Raw genomic sequence first — 23,974 nt, 5'->3', positions numbered from 1 at the left:
AGGCACACCAGGGAATTGTAAGATAAGAACCAAAGTGAATTGTGCACATTTCTCTGTTGTACAATGCCAGACACCACTGCCAAGTCCTGTGTTGTATATCTTGTATGAGACTTTTAACCCCATCCAACAGTTGACTTTACACTGGAGCATAACCTGGAGCTCATTGAGGTTGTGCCAGTATCTGTCTCTCATGCAAACACCCAACCAAAAGTTGGTTACTTCGTTGATATTTATGTGCAGGAGAAAAGGCAATTGAAACATTTAATGGTGAAATATTTCATTTGGTAACAATTTGCTACAAAGTCTTCTGAATTGGAATTACCATCTATATTTGTATTTATTGCAAATGTGTGTTTTTTCAGGTCTCTACATGTGGCATTGTGTATTGGAAGTATGCAAGCTCCTGTAACTTTACATCTATTTCTGAAAATTTAAACTGGAATTTTAACAAATCAACTTTTAGTAAACACATTTTACTTTATCTTTTAAGTGGTTTAAGTTTCATATGTACTGATTAAAGAAACTAATGCTGTATGTCAAGGATAAGTTTCATGTTTCCATTCTGGGAAATGAAACTAAATTTAGTAACTATGGCTAAATACGGGACAGAGATCATTAATTTATATTATTGATAGCTGATTTTCAGTTTTATTTTTAGGGTGCAACACAAAAATTACAATAAATATGAAACAATTTAATGTTCTTTTACAATATATACAAAGGTTTATTTTGAAGGATGTTTTCCTCAACACATTGCAATAAATGTTTTTAATTGTGCTTCTGAAATACAGACAGGAGATTGTACAGTCACTCAATAGGTGATGTTACTTTTTCATCACTTTCTGTTCAGTGCTAATAATTAACTATATTTATAGGCTGCAGTGGTGTCAGCATAATTCCGCTACTCTGAACTGTGTTCTTTGTGTTACTTCATCACATGAGGTGTCATGTCTGCCCCAGGTACAGTGCCTAGATTTAAGATGCCTTTCCAAGTCTCTGCGTCTAACTAGGACTTTCCCACACAAGTCGCATCTGAAATAAAATTTCACTATGGTTATTACATTAATCACAGTAATACAAGTGGTGTGAATGCCAGAAGATGTGTTACTAATGAAATAAATTAACTCTACAAGAGCTTCAGTATCATAATCTTTAAACAGTAATCTCAGTGGGATGTGACAGATAGTATCTGAAAATACAATGGACATACTTAGTTTTGCCTAGCTGTGCATAGGTATATGTAGAGTTTGCAAGACATAGCAATAGCTCACAGCATAGTGTCTAGGGATGAAAGCAGCCACAAGTGGGAGGGAGTGATACCAATACCATCAATAAAATCATTTAATGTTGGATGCCATGTACACTTGTCCAAATTATGTTGAGTACAAGGGTAAGAGAAATTGTTATTACGCAAAAATAGTTCTGTCTGTATTGTAGTTCTATTCAAAGAGGAGATGAGTCCTTTCAGAAAATAAAATTGCTGTTATTAGAAATTTTCTTGGTTGTCATTTTACTTAAAATATTCAGCCTGCGTGCTTTCTATGTAACATGGCAGAGGATCGATTCAGTGCTAATTTGCAACAGTTTCTTTTTCTTCCTTGCCATAGGAGACACATACTACAAGGAAATTTTCCCTCTATTCCAATGATGTACAGAACTATTACAAGATGTGTTCAGTAAGTAATGAAACACACTTTTGTCTGAAAGCAAGTTGGTTTTGTTCAGGATTGCAATTTACCATATTATTCCCCACACTTTTGGCTACAAAGCACTATTTTTCAATACAATCCCTGTTCAATGCCACAGCCTTGCGCTGCCATACTGGGAGGGCCTGTATGCTAACATGGTACCACTTTACTCTTCATCAGGGCCAGCATCTGGCTGCATAAATAACCTCCACGTACTGCTACCTGTGGAGTGCATCCTTCTTTGGGACAAACAGATGGAAGTCGAAAGGTGCGAGATCCGGGCTGTAGGGTGGATGAGCAAGAACAGTCCAACGAAGTTTTGTGAGCTCCTTTTGGGTGCAAAGACATGCTTGAAGCCTTTCATGGCCATGGCCATGGAGAAGGGGAAGTTCGTTTGCATTTTTCTGGTGACAAACACACTGAAGCCGTTTAATCAATTTTCTAAGGGTAGCACAATACACTTGAGTTGATCGTTGCAACATGAGGGAGGAAGAGTCCCAGAAGATTGTCCCCATGACTTTGCTGGCTGAGGGTGCAGCTTTGAACTTGGCGCCACTCCATGGACTGCTGTTTTGTTTCCAGTTTGAAGTGATGAATCCACGTTTCATCACCTGTTACGAAGTTTGACCAGAAATTCTCAAGATCAGTCTCGTAACACAAAAGCAGTCCCGCATAGAGCTCCTTTGTTGCTCTTTATGGTCTTCTGGTAGGCGGTGAGAAACCCAGCGGGCTCACACTCTTAAGTACCACAACTGGTGGACGGGTGTGTCAGCACTACCAACAGAATATCCAGTTGAGCAGCGAGTTGTTTGATTGTCATATGTGATCACCTTGATCACCTTTCCAGGCCCTTCTCCATAGCGGAAGTAGAAAGTGCTGTCAAGCAACTGAAAGTCGGTACGGCTGCTGGCCATAACAATATCTATAATGAATTTATTAAGAAAATGGGCCCACAGTGCATAAGCTGGCTCACTTCACTCTTCACTTACATACTCAAAGAGAATAAACTTCCCAGACAATTCAAACTATCGAAAATTATAGCCACTCTCAAACCTGGCAAGCCTGAAGACAGCCCTGAAAGCTACCGCCCTATAGCACTGCTCAGTTGTACATTCAAACTTCTGGAACGAATCATCCTAACCAGAAAATACCGTTTGTCGAGGCTGCTACCCCTCCTGAACAAGCTGGCTTCAGACAAGGACGCAGCTGCACCAATCAAGTTCTTGCCCTAACTACCCATATTGAAGCAGGTTTTCAAGGCCATCTGAAATCAAGAGCCGTCTTCATTGACCTGACAGCCGTGTATGACACTGTCTGGCGACAGGGACTGATCTACAAGCTACTGCAAGTTGTACCAAGTCGAGAAATGGTGTATCTAATATCCAGATTGCTTAGTGAAAGACAATTTGAAGTGTTTCTAGGCAGCTCTAGAGGCCACAAACGGAAACTAAACTATGGACTACCACAGGGATCTGTTTTAGCCCCATCACTATTCAATTTATACATTAATGATTTACCAACCACAACATCAACTAAATTCATGTATGCTGATGGCATCACACTGGTAGCACAGAGCAGTAATTTCGAAGGTGGTGAACGAATTCTTACGGAGGATCTGGAGAAGATGTCAACTTTCTTTAAGACATGGAGATTGATCCCAAGCACGTCAAAAACTGAAGTATCTTGTTTCCATCTAGCGAATCGTGCTGCGAACTACAAACCAAGAGTTCTGCTCAATGGACAAATGTTGGGGTACAATCCTTTCCCAAAATATCTCGGAATCACTCTAGATAGAGACCTGAGCTACAAAGAGCATATCACCAAGCTTTCTCATAAAGTTGCTGCAAGGAACAACATACTACATAAGCTCAGTGGTACCACCTGGGGAACCTCTGTTGACTGTCTGCGTTTAACTGGTATCAGTCTTGTGTACTCTGCTGCCGAGTACTGTGCACCTGTGTGGTTGGAAAGTGTAGATGTGAAGAAGGTAGACACAAAACTGAATGACACAATGCGCTGCATTACTGGTTGTATCAAATCAACCCCATGCCACTGGTTACCTGTATTGAGTCACATCCCTCCACCTCACTTAAGGTGGAAACAAGCTCTACTGAGGGAGGCCAAGAAAATCTCTGCATCACCCTCTCTACCATCGCACCAGGAATTCTGTTATCCGCCACAGCAACGACTGCGATGAAGAAGACCAGCAGGTGTTACTGCAGGACAACTCATCGCGGATGGTTTTGACCTAAATGAAAGCTGGAAGCATGAATGGTCAACAAAAACATTGAGAATAAGAGCCCATCACCTTGACCTACAAAGAAGCCAAAAGGTTTTGACCTACCGAGGAACCTCTGGTGCCACCTCAACAGTTTAAGGACTGGACCTGATTGTTGTAGCTACTTCAGGTACAAATGGGGATGGATCAGTTCACCAATGTGTGAATTTAATAAAGAAGAGCAGACAATTGAACATCTAGTCCAATGCTGTCCACTTCATTCATACCCTGGAATTCCCGACGACTTGTTCACTCTCACACCCAGCTTAATTATTTGGTTGAAAAACACGGGCTTTAAGTGATGACTAACTGACAACCTCAGCTGCCGACAGGTGTTGTTGATATACCTCGATGTGGACAGCTGAAAATGTGTGCCCCGACCGGGACTCGAACCCAGGATCTCCGGCTTACATGGCAGACGCTCTATCCATCTGAGCCACCGAGGACACAGATGAATAGCGCGACTGCAGGGACTTATCCCTTGGACGCCTCCCGTGAGACTCACACTCCCAACTGTCCACAATTCTACATATGTATTGTGCCTTATAGACATTTGCCCACCCACTCATTACTCGCGCACGCTTTGGCGATTCCCGTAAGAGTTTGGGCAACCTGTGCGCATTCGCACAGACGAAGGTCAATGGCTGGTTAGCCTATAACTATATATACGAAGACAGTAACTTGTTCTCGAAAGAACAGTTACTGTTGATGACCGCGCAGCTTTTGGCCTGGAATAAATGATGACTAACTGACAACCTCAGCTGCCGACAGGTGTTATTGATATACCTCGATGTGGACAGCTGAAAATGTGTGCCCCGACCGGGACTCGAACCCGGGATCTCCTGCTTACATGGCAGACGCTCTATCCATCTGAGCCACCGAGGACACAGATGAATAGCGCGACTGCAGGGACTTATCCCTTGGACGCCTCCCGTGAGACTCACACTCCCAACTGTCCACAATTCTACATATGTATTGTGCCTTATAGACATTTGCCCACCCACTCATTACTCGCGCACGCTTTGGCGATTCCCGTAAGAGTTTGGGCAACCTGTGCGCATTCGCACAGACGAAGGTCAATGGCTGGTTAGCCTATAACTATATATACGAAGACAGTAACTTGTTCTCGAAAGAACAGTTACTGTTGATGACCGCGCAGCTTTTGGCCTGGAATAAATGATGACTAACTGACAACCTCAGCTGCCGACAGGTGTTATTGATATACCTCGATGTGGACAGCTGAAAATGTGTGCCCCGACCGGGACTCGAACCCGGGATCTCCTGCTTACATGGCAGACGCTCTATCCATCTGAGCCACCGAGGACACAGATGAATAGCGCGACTGCAGGGACTTATCCCTGTGGACGCCTCCCGTGAGACTCACGGATAGAGCGTCTGCCATGTAAGCAGGAGATCCCGGGTTCGAGTCTCGGTCGGGGCACACATTTTCAGCTGTCCACATCGAGGTATATCAACAACACCTGTCGGCAGCTGAGGTTGTCAGTTAGTCATCATTTATTCCAGGCCAAAAGCTGCACGGTCATCAACAGTAACTGTTCTTTCGAGAACAAGTTACTGTCTTCGTATATACGGGCTTTAAGTTTTAATCTTGTCTTGTATCATATATATATTGTATAAATCGCCATACGATTAAAATAAAATAAACCTCGAATGAGTGTGTCCGCCCACTCCAACACTGCAGGAGTGACAGCTGTGTGCGGCCAGCCGGTACGCGTGAGATCGGACGGGTTTGCGCGACCTTCTTGCGAGGATGACAGACGCCTCGCCTCAACGTGCTTTTGTTTACTGCCATGTCTTCGTAGACATTCTGCAAGTGCCTATGAATATTTGCGATGCTCTGGTTTTTCGCCAAAAGAAACTTAATTGCATGTCTCTGCTTGGAACGCACCTCCGTTGCAAACGGCATTTTGCACGCTACGTATAGCGCCACCCCTTTTGGAACTTAATGAAATTGTAGGGGCTGAGTGGGAATATTGCACGATGTCCCACAAAAATTCCGCATTTTTCAGTCGTATTTGGCTAAGGAAAAAATGTGTTGCATTACTTACTCAACGCCCCTCGTACAAGGCACTTTTTGGAAATTTGTGGTAAGGTCTTATGGGATCAAACTGCTGAGGTCATCGGTCCCTAAGCTTACACACTATTTAACCTAACTTAAACTAACTTACGCTAAGGACGACACACACTTCCAAGCCCGAGGGAGGACTCGAACCTCCGACGGGGGGAGCCGCGCGGACCGTGACAAGACGCCTTAGACTGCGCGGCTACAAGGAACTTCAATACAGTGATTGGGGACCAGTCAAAAGTAACTTTTGTAAATTGGTCCAGGCCATCAGCCCTTAGTTTTTTTTAAAAGTAAATATTAGTAAGTCATTGTTTTCTCTGTTACTGTTCAGGCAGTCTTTTCTTGAACTTTGTTGTGACAAAGCATTGGGTGACAAACAATAAAAACAATCAAACACCGAGCGAGGTGGCAAAGTGGTTAGCACACTGGGCTCGCATTCGGGAGGTCAACGGTTCAAACCCGCGTCCTGCCATCCTGATTTAGGTTTTCTGTGATTTCCCTAAATCGTTTCAAGCAAATGCCGGGATGGTTCCTTTGAAAGGGGACGGCCGACTTCCTTCGCCATCCTTCCCTAATAAGATGGGATCAATGACGTCGCTGTTTGGTCCGTTCCCGCCAACCAACCAATCAAAACAAAACACAATTTTTATGCTCCATGAACAAAAGACACTTCGGCGCATGCATATATCTTTTGCCTAATAGTTACCGGAAAAGGAACGATGATTATGTTGATGAAATCGCTTTCATATGTAATTAAGAGATTGCCTGAGTGATTAAGCGAAATAAGTGTACTAAAGTAGTTACAAATACAACTCACCTGTATGGTGTCTGGCCTTCGGCGTGGAGTCTGACATGCTTATTGAGGTTACTCGGATCACCGAATGCTCGCAGGCATACCTTGCATTTGAGTGGCTTGTACCCTGTGTGAGTCCTGGAACAATAGAAAGGCTGTAGGTTAGGAGACGATGGGGATGGGGCAGGAAATACTTTGTGTTCTTATAGAAACCACGCTGACAAATTCACTGAGGTTACTTGCCTGTTTATTGTATGCGTTCAAAATGGTGCAAATGGCTCTAAGCACTATGGGACGTAACATCTGAAGTCATGAGTCTCCTAGACTAAGAACTAATTAAACCTAATTAACCTAAGGACACCACACACATCCATGCCCGAGGCAAACTGTATGCGTCTCCACCTCTGCCGTTTTGAGGCAAGCGTTCACTGGCGTGCACCTCATGATTCGCATCATTTCAGATGAGTGAGTATGGCGTGTCAGTGATGAAATTTGTCGTCGTGTGCATGCTGTTACTTTTTTCGCTTTGTGATAGATGGCGCTGTAATAGTCACAAACGTATAAGTACGTGGTATCACGTAACATTCCGCCAGTGCGGACGGTATTTGCTTCGTGATACATTACCCGTATTAAAATGGACCGTTTACCAATTGCGGAAAAGGTCGACATCGAGATGATGTATGGCTATTGTGATCAAAATGTCCAACGGGCGTGTGCTTTGTATGCTGCTCGGTATCCTGGACGAGCCGGCCGAAGTGGCCGTGCGGTTAAAGGCGCTGCAGTCTGGAACCGCAAGACCGCTACGGTCGCAGGTTCGAATCCTGCCTCGGGCATGGATGTTTGTGATGTCCTTAGGTTAGTTAGGTTTAACTAGTTCTAAGTTCTAGGGGACTAATGACCTCAGCAGTTGAGTCCCATAGTGCTCAGAGCCATTTGAACCATTTATCCTGGACGACATTATCCAAGAGTCCGGACCGTTCGCCAGATAGTTACGTTATTTAAGGAAACAGGGAGTGTTCAGCCACGTGTGAAACGTCAACCACGACCTGCAACAAATGAGGATGCCCAGGTAGGTGTTTTAGCTGCTGTGGCGGCTAATCCGCACATCAGTAGCAGACAAATTGCGTGAGAATCGGGAACCTCAAAAACGTCGGTGTTGAGAATGCTACATCAACATCGATTGCACCGTACCATATTTCTACGCACCACGAATTGCATGGCGACGACTTTGAATGTCGTGTACAGTTCCGTCACTGGGCACAAGAGAAATTACTGGACGATGACAGATTTTTTGCACGCGTTCTATTTAGCGACGAAGCGTCATTCACCAATAGCGGTAACGTAAACTGGCATAATATGCACAATTGGTCAACGGAAAATCCACAATGGCTGCGACAAGTGGAACATCAGCGACCTTGGCGGGTTAATGTATGGTGCGGCATTATGGGAGAAATGATAATTGGCCCCCATTTTATCGATGTTAATCTAAATGGTGCAAGGTATGCAGATTTCCTACGTAATGTTCTACCGATGTTACTACAAGATGTTTCACTGCATGACAGAATGTCGATGTACTTCCAACATGATGGATGTCCGGCACATAGCTCGCGTGCGGTTGAAGCGGTATTGAAGAGCATGTTTCATTACAGGTGGAATGGTCGTCGAAGCACTATACCGTGGCTCGCACGTTCACCGGATCTGACGTCCCCGGATTTCTTTGTGTGGGGAAAGTGGAAGGATATTTGCTATAGTGATCCACCGACAATGCCTGACAACATGCGTCAGTGCATTGTTAATGCATGTGCGAACATTGCGGAAGGCGAACTCCTCGCTGTTGAGAGGAATGTCGTTACACGTATTGCCAAATGCATTGAGGTTGACGGACATCATTTTGAGCATTTATTGCATTAATGTGGTATTTACAAATCAAATGGCTCTGAGCACTATGGGACTTAACATCTTAGGTCATCAGTTCCCTAGAACTTAGAACTACTTAAACCTAACTAACCTAAGGACATCACACACATCCATGCCCGAGGCAGGATTCGAACCTGCGACCGTAGCAGCCCCGCGGTTCCGGACTGCAGCGCTAGAACCGCACGGCCACCGCGGCCGGCGGTATTTACAGGTAATCACGCTGTAACAGCATGCGTTCTCAGAAATGGTAAGTTCACAAAGGTACATGTATCACATTGGAACAACCGAAATAAAATGTTCAAACGTACCTACGTTCTGTATTTTAATTAAAAAAAGCTACCTGTTGCCAACTGTTCGTCTAAAATTGTGAGCCATATGTTTGTGACTATTACAGCGCAATCTATGACAAAGCGAAAAATGTGGTCCAACTAAAACATTCATATTTCTTTACATACTACACGAATATGTAATAAAAATGGGGGTTCCTATTTTAAAAAACGCAGTTGATATCCGTTTGACCTATGGCAGCGCCATCTAGCCGGCCAGCCATAGCGCCATCTGGTTTCCCCCTTCAAGCTAGACGAGTTTCGTTGTTTGTAGTTTATTCGTTTGATGGTTATTTCGTGAGACATTTGGCCCGATCACTATCAATGGACCACCCTGTATAAGGCGAAGACAGGCCTGTGACGAAAGTGATAACGATTATGTCTTCTCGTTGTCCTGTTTCTAAAACCTGCACAGGAATCATGAGATGTGCGAGTGTAGGCAAATGAATTAATAATATAGGAGGAAAAAGAAACAGATAAGTGTGTAACATACGAAAGTTGGATCGGTCCAAGGAGCGTGCTCGGATAGCCTAAGTGGCAAGCCGACCGCTCACGATTTAGCGGGAAATGCGGGTTCGAGTCCCGGACAGGCACAAATTTTCGTATGTCGCTTTAGGTAATACATCCATACCTGTTACAGTTAAGTTGAATTTCAGGTTAAAAATTCCTTGGGTGCCGTTGGCAGCTGTATCAGACGATCTGAGTTTCTTTTGGTTGTGAGTTACGAGTACAGGGCGTAAAGCAGTCGTCACACGGGACGAGGCAGCTAACGTTGAGGTGCACGCGAATAGGATATCTGACCTTATGAGAGAGAGCGCTTTCAGCAGAGGGTTAAAGTGATTTCGCACTCATCAGCGGGAGTTGTCGGCTTGATATGGATTGCAGACAATACAGATTGTTCATGGAAATGGGCAAACGTAAAATTCCTGTGTTAGCTCTGTTAAAACGCGCATTTCCTTCCTTGTTCATGCGCTACTTATAATGTTGTGTGTGTGGGACACATACATAAAAACTTCAATATCTGTGAGCATGTAATAAGACAAAAAGGAAACATACATCTCCAGTCAGTAAGGGTGTGTTGGACCTTCCATTGAGCTACGGACCCCCTTGAAGATGTCTCCCGCAGTCGGAGACGAAACGGGAATCGACACATAATTCATCAACCGACCACGGCATAACAGCCCGGATAATTATAATGGACATGATATTTCCGGCCGTGAAAGTCTACATTTTAGTAACACTTTTATTTACATAACATCAATAATTACCTAAATTATTTCTATTAATTTAGTAAGAAAGTCACAAAAACTTTTATAAAATGTCAAGGTGAAAATAAATCATCCGCAGCAGGGCTCAAACCTATTACGGTCTTACGCTCTGTTGTGTAACATGGTGCCTCTACTCACTTCGTCTTATTCATTTATTTATTTTTCGCCGTAACTTTTGCCTTGTCGTCCGAACAAGACACAGCCAGTGCAAAAGCACCAAGGCGTAAAAATGCGAGCAGGTGCTAGTGCCATAGAGAATCGCCAAATGCGCGAGTTCCACCAGCCCCACGGGCGACGCTGGGAATGAAGATATCGACTTCGCCTCGGCCAATTGCCGGCCGAGTACAAAGCGTCAATGACCGGACGAAAACGGATAGAAGCCTACTCGGAAGTTACAACAGCAGCTCCAGCCCACTTGCTTATAGATCATCGTCCAGGGCTGACTCAGACAGGGAACGTCGTTTCATAAATTCTTACAGGTGAACAGACAGTTGCTGTAAATTGCATTTGCTGTGTACTGTGAAGTTTTCCTAGGACCATTAGCACTTAGCCATTGAGGGCCATTTTTGTGTTATATTACAAGCAGTGTTGCACACTTCATTATTCAGCAAGTCACAGAGATGAGTGAACCTCTTAACTCACTTATGTGACTTTGTTACTAATTTGTTGGAGTGTTGTAGAACCTTCGTTCTCCTGTCCTGTTACCTGACCCTTCAGCATAGCTGTGTAATAGTGGCTGGGAGAAATTGTCTTAGCGGTGTACCGCACCAGAAGCCGTTTCACGCACAGACTCGGCCTACCGTAACAACAGTGGCAACTCGGCCTCCACAGCAATAGCTACGAGGCCTTTATACAACTGGCGACGATGGTTTACAAAACATTCCCCATAAGGGACTATATGTTTTATGCTATAGTCTTCTAAATGGTTTAATCCCAGAAATGTTATAATTTTATACACTGAAGCGCGAAAGAAAATGGTATAGGCATGCGTATTCAAATACAGAGACATGTAAACAGGCAGAATAAGGCGCAGCGGTCGGCAAGGCCTATATAAGACAACAAGTGTTTGACGCAGTTATTAGATCGGTTACTGCTGCTATAATGGCAGGTTATCAACATTTAAGTGAGTTCGAACGTGGTGTTATAGTCGGCGCACGAGCGATGGGACACAGCACCGCCGAGGTAGCGACGAAGTGGGAATTTTCCCGTACGACCATTTCACAAGTGTACCGTGAATATTAGGAATCCGGTAAAACATCAAATCTCCGGCATCGCTGCGGCCGGGAAAAGATCCTGCAAGAACGGGACCAACGACGACTGCAGATAAACGTTCAACGTGACAGAAGTGCATCCCTTCCGCAACTGCTGCAGAGTTCAATGCCGGGCCATTAACAAGTAACAGCGTGTGAACCATTCAACGAAACATCATCGATATGGGCTTTCAGAGCGGAAGGTCCACTAGTTTACCCTTGATGACTGTACGACACAAAGCTTTACTCCTCGCCTGGGCCCGTCAATAACGACATTGGACAGTTGATGACTGGAAACTTGTTGCCTGGTTGGACGAGTCTCGTTTCAAATTACATCGAGCGGATGGACGTGTACGGGTATGGAGACAACTTCATGATTCCAATGACCCTGCATGTCAGCAGGGTACTGTTCAAGCTGGTGGGGGATCTATAATGGTATGGGGCGTGTGCAGTTGGAGTGATATTGGACCCCTGATACGTCTAGATACAACTCTGACAGGTGACACATACGTAAGCATCCTGTCTGATCACCTGCATTCATTCATGTCCATTGTGCATTCCAGCAGGACAATGTGACACCCCACACCTCCAGAATTGCTACAGAGTGGCTCCAGGAACACTCGTTTGAGTTTAAACAGTCTTCTGAGGTTAAACACTTCTGCTGGCCACCAAACTCCCTAGACAAATGGCTCTGAGCACTATGGGACTTAACATCTATGGTCATCAGTCCCCTAGAACTTAGAACTACTTAAACCTAACTAACCTAAGGACATCACACAACACCCAGCCATCACGAGGCAGAGAAAATCCCTGACCCCGCCGGGAATCGAACCCGGGAACCCGGGCGTGGGAAGCGAGAACGCTACCGCACGACCACGAGATGCGGGCCTCCCTAGACATGAACATTATTGAGCATATCTGGGATGCCTTGCAACGAGCTGTTCAGAAGAGACCTCCACCCCCTCGTAATCTTACGGATTTATGGACAGAACTGCAGAATTCATGGTGTTAGTTCCCTCCAGCACTACTTCAGACACTAGTCGAGTCCATGCCACGTCGTGTTGCGGCACTGCTGCCTGCTCGCGGGAGCCCTACACAATATTAGGCAGGTGTACCAGTTTCTTTGGCTCTTCAGTGTGTTTAATTATAACAAATCCTAACAAAAACGACGCGTTTTTCGTGAATCTCACAACAAGAAGTTATAACACTATAATAACTAATAAGAAAATTCTTTAACCACAAAATATGACGTTTCCCATCGTTTTATTGCAGCAAATCCTACCATTAACGTTTCTTTCTCGAGACATTCAATGTAATGGTGCTTAGAAAGAGCAGATATCCGTGGGGTATAAGGTATGACATTAAAACCACCACATATCGACTTCTACTGAACACGAAAAATACGACATGGCGTCTTGCCGTCTGCGGGCCTCAAGTTTCTGTTTGTGACATAGAGCACTCTAGCTTTCTATTGGTTCTGTCTTACGTGACACGACGCCGAAATATCTCAGAACTTATGTCGTGTTTCACGTGACGAAATGGCTCCTCAAAGTGAAGTAGCAGGAAGTTACGTCAGAAAACTCGTAGAGCGCCACGTTCACGCTACCTAACTTTCCCCGTGTGCCGAGGGCTTCAGGAAGCTACAGGTACCATTTGGGACGCCCGCCTCACCTGATGTGTATCTTGAGGCCGTATTTGCGCGAGTAGAGCTTCCCGCAGTAGACGCACAGGTGTCCCGGCGCGGCCGTGGCGCGTCCCAGGCTGGTGGCGACCGCCTCCACGTGTTGCTGCAGCCGCTCCTCTGCTGCGTCCGCCAGGGACGGGCGCCCCTGCGAGGACAGCAACCCGCCGAGCACCGGCAGCTCCGCCACCTCGCCGCTGCCGCCACCGCCGCCGGGCGACGAGCCGCTGCCTCCGCACTCAGACGCCGACGGTCTCCTTTCGTACGGCCGGAACGCCGATGTCCGGCCGCCAGCAGAGGCTGCTGCCTCTGGAACTACCGATAGACCTCCTGCAAGCGTACCGTATTTACGGGGCCAAGTTCTTTGGGAGCATTCATTGGCTTTAGTACAGGGTGTTTCGAGAACATTCATTCAGTTTTACAAGACAGTCTTTGCGTGGTACGGATATTTGTTTCGTCACAATAGGGCTAGATGTGTGATAAAGAGGCAATAATACCAGGTGATCAAAAAGTCAGTATAAATTTGAAAACTGAATAAATCACGGAATAGTGTAGATAGAGAGGTACAAATTGACACACATGCTTGTAATGACATGGAGTTTTATTAGAACCAAAAAATACAAAAGTTCAAAAAAATGTCCGACAGATGGCGCTTCATCTGACCAGAATAGCAATAATTATCATAACAAAGTAAGACAAATCAAAGATGATGTTCTTTACAGGAAATGCTCAATATGTCCACCATCATTCCTCAACAATAGCTGTAGTCGAGGAATAATGTTGTGAAGAGCACTGTAAAGCATGTCCGGAGTTATGGTGAGGCATTGGCGTCGGATGTTGTCTTTCAGCATCCCTAGAGATGTCGGTCGATCACGATACACTTGCGACTTCAGGTAACCCCAAAGCCAATAATCGCACGGACTGAGGTCTGGGGACATGGGAGGCCAAGCATGTCGAAAGTGGCGGCTGAGCACACGATCATCACCAAACGACGCGCGCAAGAGATTCTTCACGCGTCTATCAATATGGGGTGGAACGCCATCCTGCGTAAACATCCTACGTTCCAGCAGGTGTTTATCAGCCAGGCTGGGGATGATGCGACTCTGTTACATATCGGCGTACCTCTCACCCGTCACGGTAGCAGTTACAAAACCAGAATCACGCATTTCCTCGAAGAAAAAAGACCCGATAACGGTAGATGTGGTAAATCCAACCCACACCGTGACTTTCTCGTCATGCAACGGAGATTCCACGTCAGTTCTAGGATTTTGCTAGCCCAAATTCTGCAGTTGTGGGCGTTGACAGACCCTCGGAGTGTGAAATGAGCTTCGTCGGTCCACAACACGTTACTCAACTAATCGTCATCTTCCGCCATCTTTTGAAACGCCCACACCGCAAATGCCTTCCGCTTCACTAAATCGCCAGGTAACAGTTCATGATGCCGATGGATTTTGTACGGATAGCATCGGAGGGTACGCCTCAGTGCCAACCAAACAGTAGTGTATGGAATGCCGGTGCGACGAGCGACTGCACGAGCGCTGACTTCCCCGTGCATAGACGAACCCGCTACGGTCTCCATTTCTTCCTGAACTGTCTCAGCAGCATTACGCGTTGTGCTCGGTCGGCCCGTGGCTTCGAACTTCGAAATCATTGTTGCCACAGCTGCATTTGTCTACGGACATTTACCCGTTCGAATCCCCTTCCTATGGCGATAGGATCGTAACGCTGAACTAGCACATTCCCCATTCTGATAATACAGCTTCACTAAAAGCGCCTTTTCAGGTAACGTCAGCTGCTGGCGCATCTGATTCTCTCTCTAATTACAGCTTCTTTTATACACGATTGTCATCCGCAGTCACTGACGTTTTGCTGTCCAGCGCCATCTGTCGGACATTTTGTGAATTTTGGTTTTTTCTTTTTCTTTTTTTTTGTTCTAATAAAACCCCATGTCATTCCAAGCATGTGTGTCAATTTTTACCTCTCTATCTACATTATTCCGTTGTTTATTAAGTTTTCAAATTTATACTGACTTTTTGATCACCCGGTACGTATTAGGGGGTATCGTAAAGTTGTAATAATCATCTGGAAATTACAGGGTGTTTATAAATTAGTTATACAAAAGTAACCCTTAATTATGGAAGGATACATAGGTTACAGAAATGTTTGATCAAGTACTGAATGCAGTATATCTTCAAGTTTTATCTACAAATGTTCACAGTGACTACCATTTTTTAACACTACAAATGTCCCATTTGTAATCAGTTTCGTGCCAAATCCTATGTAGCAAGTCTTGATGTATGGTGGCAACTGCTTGTGTTATCCACTGTCACAGATCGTCGACAAGTGGAGGAACAAACATGTTGTGTGGGCTACCATCTTCCTCAATCAGCTTCTTCTCTTTTGTGTACTAAAGACGTTCGTCTATATAAAGTAATAGTTAACTTCATCAAGAGTACTGGTTACAATCTGTAGGTTTTAATGGTGTACGTAAATTATAAATATGTCTTGCTGATGAAGATATTTCAGAATTGGTGTGAATTGTAAGCCAAGACACTTTTAATTATTTTCCAATTCAATTCAATTCAATTTTTAAAACATTATGTACAAAACGGTAACAGTTAAGCTTTTTATTCTTGTAAATATGCATTTCTGTTTTTGTTTATTCAATTATATGTACATTGTCACTATGTGTTGCCGATGGCTAAATTGAGTACGCACTCAAAGGCCAAATAAAAAAATAAAAAAAAACCAACATGTTTTTAATGTAACCCCTTACAAGGAAGTCCATTGGGGAATCAGCTGATCGTGGTCGCCAGGATATTTTCCACCACGCCCAATCCAAGGCGGAATATTCCTACAGAGGCACGCGGCAACTTCACGTCGATAATGTGGTAGCTAGTAATCTTGCTGCAAAATAAATTCCTTGCTCATATCCTGTTGTAGCTGAGACATTAGATGATATTCAAGCATGACCAGGTACGATATGCTAGTAACAGTTGCCTCGGAAAAGAAAGAAAGTTCAGCAAATCTTGTTACAGTTTGCAGTGCAAAACACATTTACCTTAAGCAAGTCCCGAACATGTTCGATTAAGTGACGCGGTTTCTGCTCGCACCATATCCGAACGTTATGCCGATTCACTTGACCACATGTGCGGATGGTGACTTCGTCACTGGACACGTTTTATTAAGAAATTCATCTTCGATCTGCATTTTGTTAAACACTTCTACACAATAATCAGCTCGTTTTCTTTGTCACTTTTTCTCAAAGTTTACAAACGCTCCAATTTGTAGGTTTTAGGTGACAGGTATTTCCATAATACCTCCCGACTTTTAACACTAGGCACATTCAATTCTAAGCTGGCACGTCTCGTCGATTAACCTGGACTGCGAATGTGAGGCTGACGAACTGGTTCAATTGCTGCATCAGAGACTGCTGGCTGACCCCGACCCACCGTCCTATGTGATACGCAGCCAGATCCGGTGAGATGGTAGTACCAATTAAAAAGAGTTTGTCTTTGATGTGGTGGCTTGCGATATTTAGTCCTGAATTGTCTGTGAACCGTAGTAGCGGATTTCGATTCATGAGACCATGAACAACACCATGTTGTTATACGACTCCAAGATGACTGTTACTGCGTTCAGTGATTTATAATACATTTCTGTAAGTTATTTACACTTTTCACAGTTAAATGTTATTTTTGAATTATGCTATATTGATTAGTATCCCTGTATTATACTGTATTCATGAAATTTTCTGTGTTATCATTGGTCCCTCAGCGCATGTCGAAAATTTCAGTTAATTGGGGGTTTATTTATTTTTTACGTGGACTGAGGTGTAAGATGGAGAAAATTCAGGCTTGTAGTGTGATAAAGACATTTGAAGGGTAAAAGAGCATGGGATATCGGCTGTTTATGGAAATGATTGCTCATCTTACGACACCATTGTGAGGTGGACGAGTCAAGATATGGTAACCTGCCAATGAAAGACCATGTGATCAGAGTGAAGAAAATGAGTGTTTAGCCTGGAAGATAGACCAGCAGCCATCTAAATGATCATAAATGAAACTCATTTTAGTTGTAGTAGTGCTTGGAAAATTATTCATTACGAAATGCGCTGTTCACACAGTGGGTTTCACGTCTGCTAACCCCTTTCCAAAGGCAAACACGGCATGACATTTTGAAGACAGACGTTGATGCTGTTGGAACAGGATGAAGGTGATTTTTTTCATAGTCTGGTAACCTTGGGTAAATAGTGGATCTCTCACTGAGATCCAGAAACGGAAACCATGCTCATGGAATGTAAGCATGCCGACTCCCACCCTCTCCTTCCAAAAGGGCATATGTCAGCTGGGAAGGTCATGCTTTCAGTATTTGGGACTATTGTGGAGTCATACCCGCAGATGACCTTGCCAAGGGTCAAATGATCACACTACAGCAAATTTCTGGACAAGTTAACAGAAGCTCTGATTAAGAAACGTCCCGGTGTGTTCTCCACTATCGTTCGTCTTCTGGTCTGCAATGCACTAGCCCATTCATTTCAAGTCGCAGTGGACAAAAGGAGGGCATGTCGCTTTGGGATATTGCAGCGTACGCCTTATTCCCCGTCTCGCAACAAGTGACTTTTGCTCCTATACAGAAATGAAGGATTTGACAAAACAGAGGACGTCATTAGTGAAGTGGAAAAGTGACTTAAGGCAAAATCTGCAGACTTCTATAATCAAGGCATTCTGAAACCCAAGAAATGCTGGGGAAAATGCATAAATCTGGATGGTAACCACTTAGAGGAGAATTAAAGAAGTAATCACAAACTCTATATCGCATTTTTTAAGGGTGATAATTACCCCATCGTATTTCACCTACATGACATCAACGTCATGACTCTGCAGTTCACACTTGAGTGTTTTGCTGAGGTTTCATAGAAGCAATTTCAGAATATTTCTCCACCTTTCCACTTTCGAATAGCAAGCGAGAAGGATAAACACCTAAATCTTTCGCTACGAACTCCGATTTCTCTTTTTCTCTTTGCGACGAACATTTCTCCTTACGTAGGTGGAAGTCAACAACATATTTTCACGCTCGAAGAACAAAGTTTGTGATTGGAATTTTGTGAAAAGACCTCGCCGCAGCGAAAAAGGCTTTTGTTTTAATGATATGCCACCCTAGCTCTTTTAAGCTTGATGCTCTCTTCCCTATTCCGCGATAATACGAAACGAGCTGCTCGTCATCGAATATTTCGAACTCCTCCGTTATAATGTGGAATCGTACAACAGTACTCCAGAAGAAGGTGGAGAAGCATAGTCTAGGCAGTAGATTCTAAGTGTTCTGTCAATAAAACACAATCTATGTGTCCCCTAGCCTGAGCCGCGCGGGGTAGCCGCGCGCTCCAAGGCTTCTTGTCACGGTCCGCGTGGCTCCCCCCGTCGGAGGTTCGAGTCCTGCCTCGGAAGTGGTTGTGTGTGTCGTCCTTAGCGTAAGTTAGTTTAACCCTAGGACGCCCAAGCCTTTTTTTCTAACTTGGATGCCTAAGGGGGGGGGGGGGTAGGGGGTGTTCGGCGTGCCCACAGGTATTAAATAAGTTTACTGACGAAAAATTACAATCTTTCAAAATGGTTTATGTATTTTAACTAATGCATCGGTTTATAAATGTTGTTAATTGTTATAAATATTGGATTGAGTGAATAAAAAATTGACATATTACAATACAAAATACAGATGTGTTAATATACAATAGACTACTCTGAGTCCTCAACTTCAAGGCAAGAGACACACTTCACAATTTTTTCTGAATGTGTGTTACACATATGTTTATGACACTGTCCACAATACTGTTTTGGTTTACTTAGATTGTTGTACTTCTGCTTCTTTGTTTTAGCTTCTCTTACACAAATATGGCACCGACCTTTCCCTGCAGGAGGCTGACGTGCTTCTGTTGTCACTTCTTTGATTTTCTTTTGTAGAATAGTCTCCATTCATTGAACAATTTGGTTAGATAACCTTTTTGCATTGGCACTTCTTTCTTCTACCTGCAATTTCACTAGTTCCATCCCAGCTTGCAGAAGATAAAGTTTCCGTTTGTTGTGTTTCTTTTCATTCCATCTTGGATGTTGCTGGATGAGTATGGTGGTTGCATTGATAGCACAAATGTCGATGAGAGAGTAAAATACAGATAGAGGCCATCTCTTTGTTCCCCTGTTGCAGGTGTACATACGCGCCATTTGATCAATGGTATCAATTATAATATGCATTTATCTCGGTTTTATTCTTCTCTCTTCCAGCAGTGCCTTTATCTTGATGCATTGTTGACAACATCAGTAAGTTTTCACTTGGTTTCGTTTTTGCTATGAAGGACACCAAAGTTACTGGAGGCCTACCTGTTGATGGGTCTGTGAACAAGAACATTGACGAATATAGCTCTCAATTTGACATGTTCTTCATTATGTCTGGAATATGCTTCCTGTTTGACTGGAGAGTTCCTCCGAGGAATTCTAGGCTGTGTGGTTGCGTACCTTCCTCCAGACTTGGCCACAATAACAACCTGATGGTCACTGCCTGAGCGCTATCTTCATCTTTTCCAACATCCACATCACTTTCCCGATCTGAATCATACTCCATAATGTTGTGGATTGGCAAGAGGGCCAACCCACTAATGTAAGAGGAAGCCGAAAGGCACGCGGTTAAGCTCACGCAGGCTGGCGTGAGGTCTGGAACAGGACAAGGAATTTAGACTTCAGAAAAAAGGTGGTACTTGGTGGAATACTTAACTTTAATCCATTAATGTTGAACGTAGCTCTTGTCTGTACATTATTTACAATATCAATAGTAGCTGAATAATGGCGCCTTGCTAGGTCGTAGCAAATGACGTAGCTGAAGGCTATGCTAACTATCGTCTCGGCCAATGGGAGCGTATTTTGCCAGTGAACCATCGCTAGCAAAGTCGGTTGTACAACTAGGACGAGTGCTAGGAAGTCTCTCTAGACCTGCCGTGTGGCGGCGCTCGGTCTGCAATCACTGATAGTGGCGACACGCGGGTCCGACGTATACTAACGGACCGCGGCCGATTTAAAGGCTACCACCTAGCTAGTGTGGTGTCTGGCGGTGACACCACACATAACACCATCCTCATATTCAATTTCACTCCCCGAGTCAGAATCTTCATCTAAAATTTCATTCAGAACTCTTTCTAAAGACGAGTCACGTATTGTTTTAGTCATTTCTAAGTCTGGGTGTGAACGGTAGGGAACTGCACTAACTCACTGCAAGTTTACAAGATAAATAACAGCTGACTGACACCAACAATCACTTCTTCTGAAAGTAAACCGATTGTTGTGATTATCAATAATACCAACCAACAAGAAACTAATTTACATTGTTGTAGAGATGAGAAGTACGAAATCCTACTAAGGGAAATTTTCTATAGCATGGAAGCCTAAGGGGGGGGGGGGGGAGAGGTTGTTGGAGCCATAATAAGTTTATTTATTTTTTTCTTTCAAAGCAGGAATTTTGTATAAAATATATTGACACTAACATTTCATAAACTAGCCAACAAACAATAACTCGAAGGGAATATGTAGTATGAAAGTTACTTAGGCAAAAGGGACATAAAAAAATTGTGGGTTCAACGAACCCCCCCCCCCCCTCCCTTTAGGCGTCCTAGGGTTAAGTTAGATTAAGTAGTATGTAAGGTTAGGGACCGATGACCTCAGCAGTTTGGTCCCATAAGAACTTACCACAAATTTCTAAATTTATAATTTACCCCTTGCCTGCAATATTTCCTATGTAATGCTTCCAATTTAATTTGTTTCTAGGCGCTTCAGCCTTGAACCGCGTGATCGCTACGGTCGCAGGTTCGAATCCTGCCTCGGGCATGGATGTGTGTGATGTCCTTAGGTTAGTTAGGTTTAAGTAGTTCTAAGTTCTAGGGGACTGATGACATCCGATGTTAAGTCCCATAGTGCTCAGAGCCATTAATTCGTTTCTAGTAATAGTTCATCGGTATTTAGTTGAATCTACACCATTTAAACCTGAGATATTTATCGTGTAACCATAATTTAATGGAATTGTTTTAGTACTCTTGTGAATGACCTCACACTTTTTATATCTATACTGACAGAAGCACTCTCTAATGCGTGGCATTTCCGTGCTTCAACCTATTTCTGTACGAAGCAACGAGCGTGCCTTCGGACACCGACCGCCCTTCGTGGCGCTCCCGCGTGACAGAGGAATGCGACAGAACTTCTTTTTCTCCTTCTGCATGATCAGCTCCAGACTACCGCATTCACTCTCACCTGTGCTGTCTAGTCACCACCGGACAGTTGGGCTATCTCATGATACCACAGCTCTACTTGCCGGAAACCAGGCGTCTTCACATGTCCCTAGCCTCAGACAGAGGACTCCTCCGCAGAGACGCCCGAAGAGTGGCGTGATCTTGGATTGAGCAGCTTAACTGAACTGAACTGCTTCTGTACTGAAACGTACGCTGCGGCGCACAGAGACACTGGTGAATTTATAATGAGAGAATACTTGAACGACTCAGTACAAACGAAGGTTGAAACAAAATTCTTAAATTTTGAAGCCTTTACACAAATCAATGAATGATAATACTGAGCGATAAAGGCCTTTTGTGTCCACGAGCTCCCTTATTTTACTGCACTCTCGTCGATCTCCTGTAGAGAATCACTCGCCCACAGCAAGCCATCCTGACACCGACTACAGGATCCTCAATTGCTGCAAAATGCTGTGGATGTACTTTTACCATTTGCTGCTACAGACGAGAGGCGTTCAATACGTTGCGCTGCACATATTTTCCTCTACCAATTTCGATTGAAAAAATGCGGAATTTATTGTGGGACATAGTGGTATATTCCCGTTTCAGTTTTTTGAACTTCCGACTGAAGGCGGCGTAATGCGCAGCCTTCAAAATGGCGTCTCTTACGGTGGTGAATTTCAAGCAGAGAGGTGCCATTAAGTTTCCTTTGGCTGGAAACCAAAGCATTGCAGATATTCATAGGCGCTTGTAGAATGTCTACGGAGACCTGGCAGAAAACAAAAGCACGGTGAGTCGTTGGACTAGGCGTCTGCCATCATCGCTACAAGGCCGCGCGAACCTCTCCCGCGTGCCGACCTGCCGCCCACAGCTGTGACTCCTGCATTGTTGGACTTCAGCGTGTTCGTCGCCACAAAAACGTAAACGAACATCTCGTTCACCATGACAACACAAGGACTCACACAAGTCTGCGCATCCGACAGGCGCTCACAAAACTTCATCGAACTGTTCTTCCTCATTCACCCTACAGCCTGGATCTCGCACCTTCTGACCTCCATCAGTTTGGTCCAACGAAGGATGCACTTTGCGGGAAGCAGTGGACAATGGGGAGGTCATTGATGCGGCAAGACGTTGGCTCTGACGTCGAACGGTAGAGTGGTACCATGCGGGCATACACGTCCTCCCAATAAGGCGGCGTAAGGCCGTCGCACTGAACGGAGATTATGTTAAAAAACAGTCTTTTGTAGCCAAAAGATTGTGGAATAACTTGGTGTACTGGAATCCGGAATAAAACAAACTTGCTTTCAGAAAAAAAATGTGTTGCATTACTTATTAAACTCCCCTTATATATATGTGATGTGTGCAACAGGATTCTCAGCTTATACGTCGAGCAAAAACAAACACCGAAACCCATCATGAGAATGTTATCCATAAAACCTAATATTGCGTATGTCTGCGAGTGTAAAAAGTACCGCTCATCTAATTAAAATATAAATTTAAATGTCATTTTTGATAATGTTATTTTAAATTTAGGATACTTTAAGAAATTTGGGTCAATTTTAAAATAACTTTTTAATGCATGTAAATATTATTTGAAATAACTGACACCTTTGTAGCAAATAAAGCAGTTACAGAACATTGCATTGAAACAGAAACAACTGACGTATTCCACAATAAATGTGGACAGCTTTCACTTATCGAAAAGATGAAGAAACGCCGAATAAACAAACTGAAAGTATTACAGAGGAGAACTGTGTGAAGAGTCTGAAATTCAATAAAATGCACAGAATCCAAGAAATCAAGAAGAAGCCATGAAAAGCATCCAAAGAACCACTAAGAGAAACGAGTTGTTCTTGTTGTGGTCTTCAGTCCGAAGACTGGTCCGATGCAACACTCCATGTCACCTGTGCAAACCTCTTCACCTCCAAGTAACTACTGCAACTTACGTCATCCTGAACCTGCTTACCGTAATCATTTCTTGGTGTTCCTCTACGATTTTTACCCCCCACGCTTCCCTCCAGTACTAAATTGGTGATCCCTTGGTGTCTCGGAATGAGATGAAATGTCGTGTGGCTAGGGCCTCCCGTCGGATAGACCTGTCGCGTGATGCAAGTCATTTGAAGTGAGGCCACTTCGGCGACTTGCGTGTCGATGGGGATGATATGGTGATGTAGACAACACAACATCCAGTCCTTGAGCGGAGAAAATCTCCAACCCAGCCGGGAATCGAACATGGGCCTCTTTGCATTGCATCCTGCCGCCCTGAGCATTCAGCTATCGAGGCGGACACGTCTCGGAATGTGTCCTACGAATTGATCTCTTCTTCTAGTCAGGTTGTGCCACAAATTTTGTTTTCTTCCCAATTCCATTCATACCTCCTCATTAGTTATATGATCTACCCGTGTTATCTTCAGTATTCTTCTG

General features: G+C 44.1%; 1 protein-coding gene across 1 annotated transcript in view; it reads right to left on the bottom strand.

The window, feature by feature from the left end:
* Window positions 1–887: 887 nt before the first annotated feature.
* Window positions 888–23,974, bottom strand: part of LOC126204077 (zinc finger protein SNAI2) — a 71,413-nt gene continuing 48,326 nt past the window's right edge. The window contains exons 5-7 of the mRNA XM_049938497.1: window positions 13,278–13,435; window positions 6,870–6,983; window positions 888–1,032 (exon numbers count right to left, since the gene is read on the bottom strand). Coding sequence (XP_049794454.1) covers window positions 888–1,032; window positions 6,870–6,983; window positions 13,278–13,435 — 417 coding nt within the window. The remainder of the gene's footprint in view (window positions 1,033–6,869; window positions 6,984–13,277; window positions 13,436–23,974) is intronic.

The sequence above is a fragment of the Schistocerca nitens genome, chromosome 9 (assembly GCF_023898315.1).
Source record: "Schistocerca nitens isolate TAMUIC-IGC-003100 chromosome 9, iqSchNite1.1, whole genome shotgun sequence".
NCBI classification, from domain to species: Eukaryota; Metazoa; Arthropoda; class Insecta; order Orthoptera; family Acrididae; genus Schistocerca; species Schistocerca nitens.
This window is presented reverse-complemented; position numbering and strand designations above follow the sequence as displayed.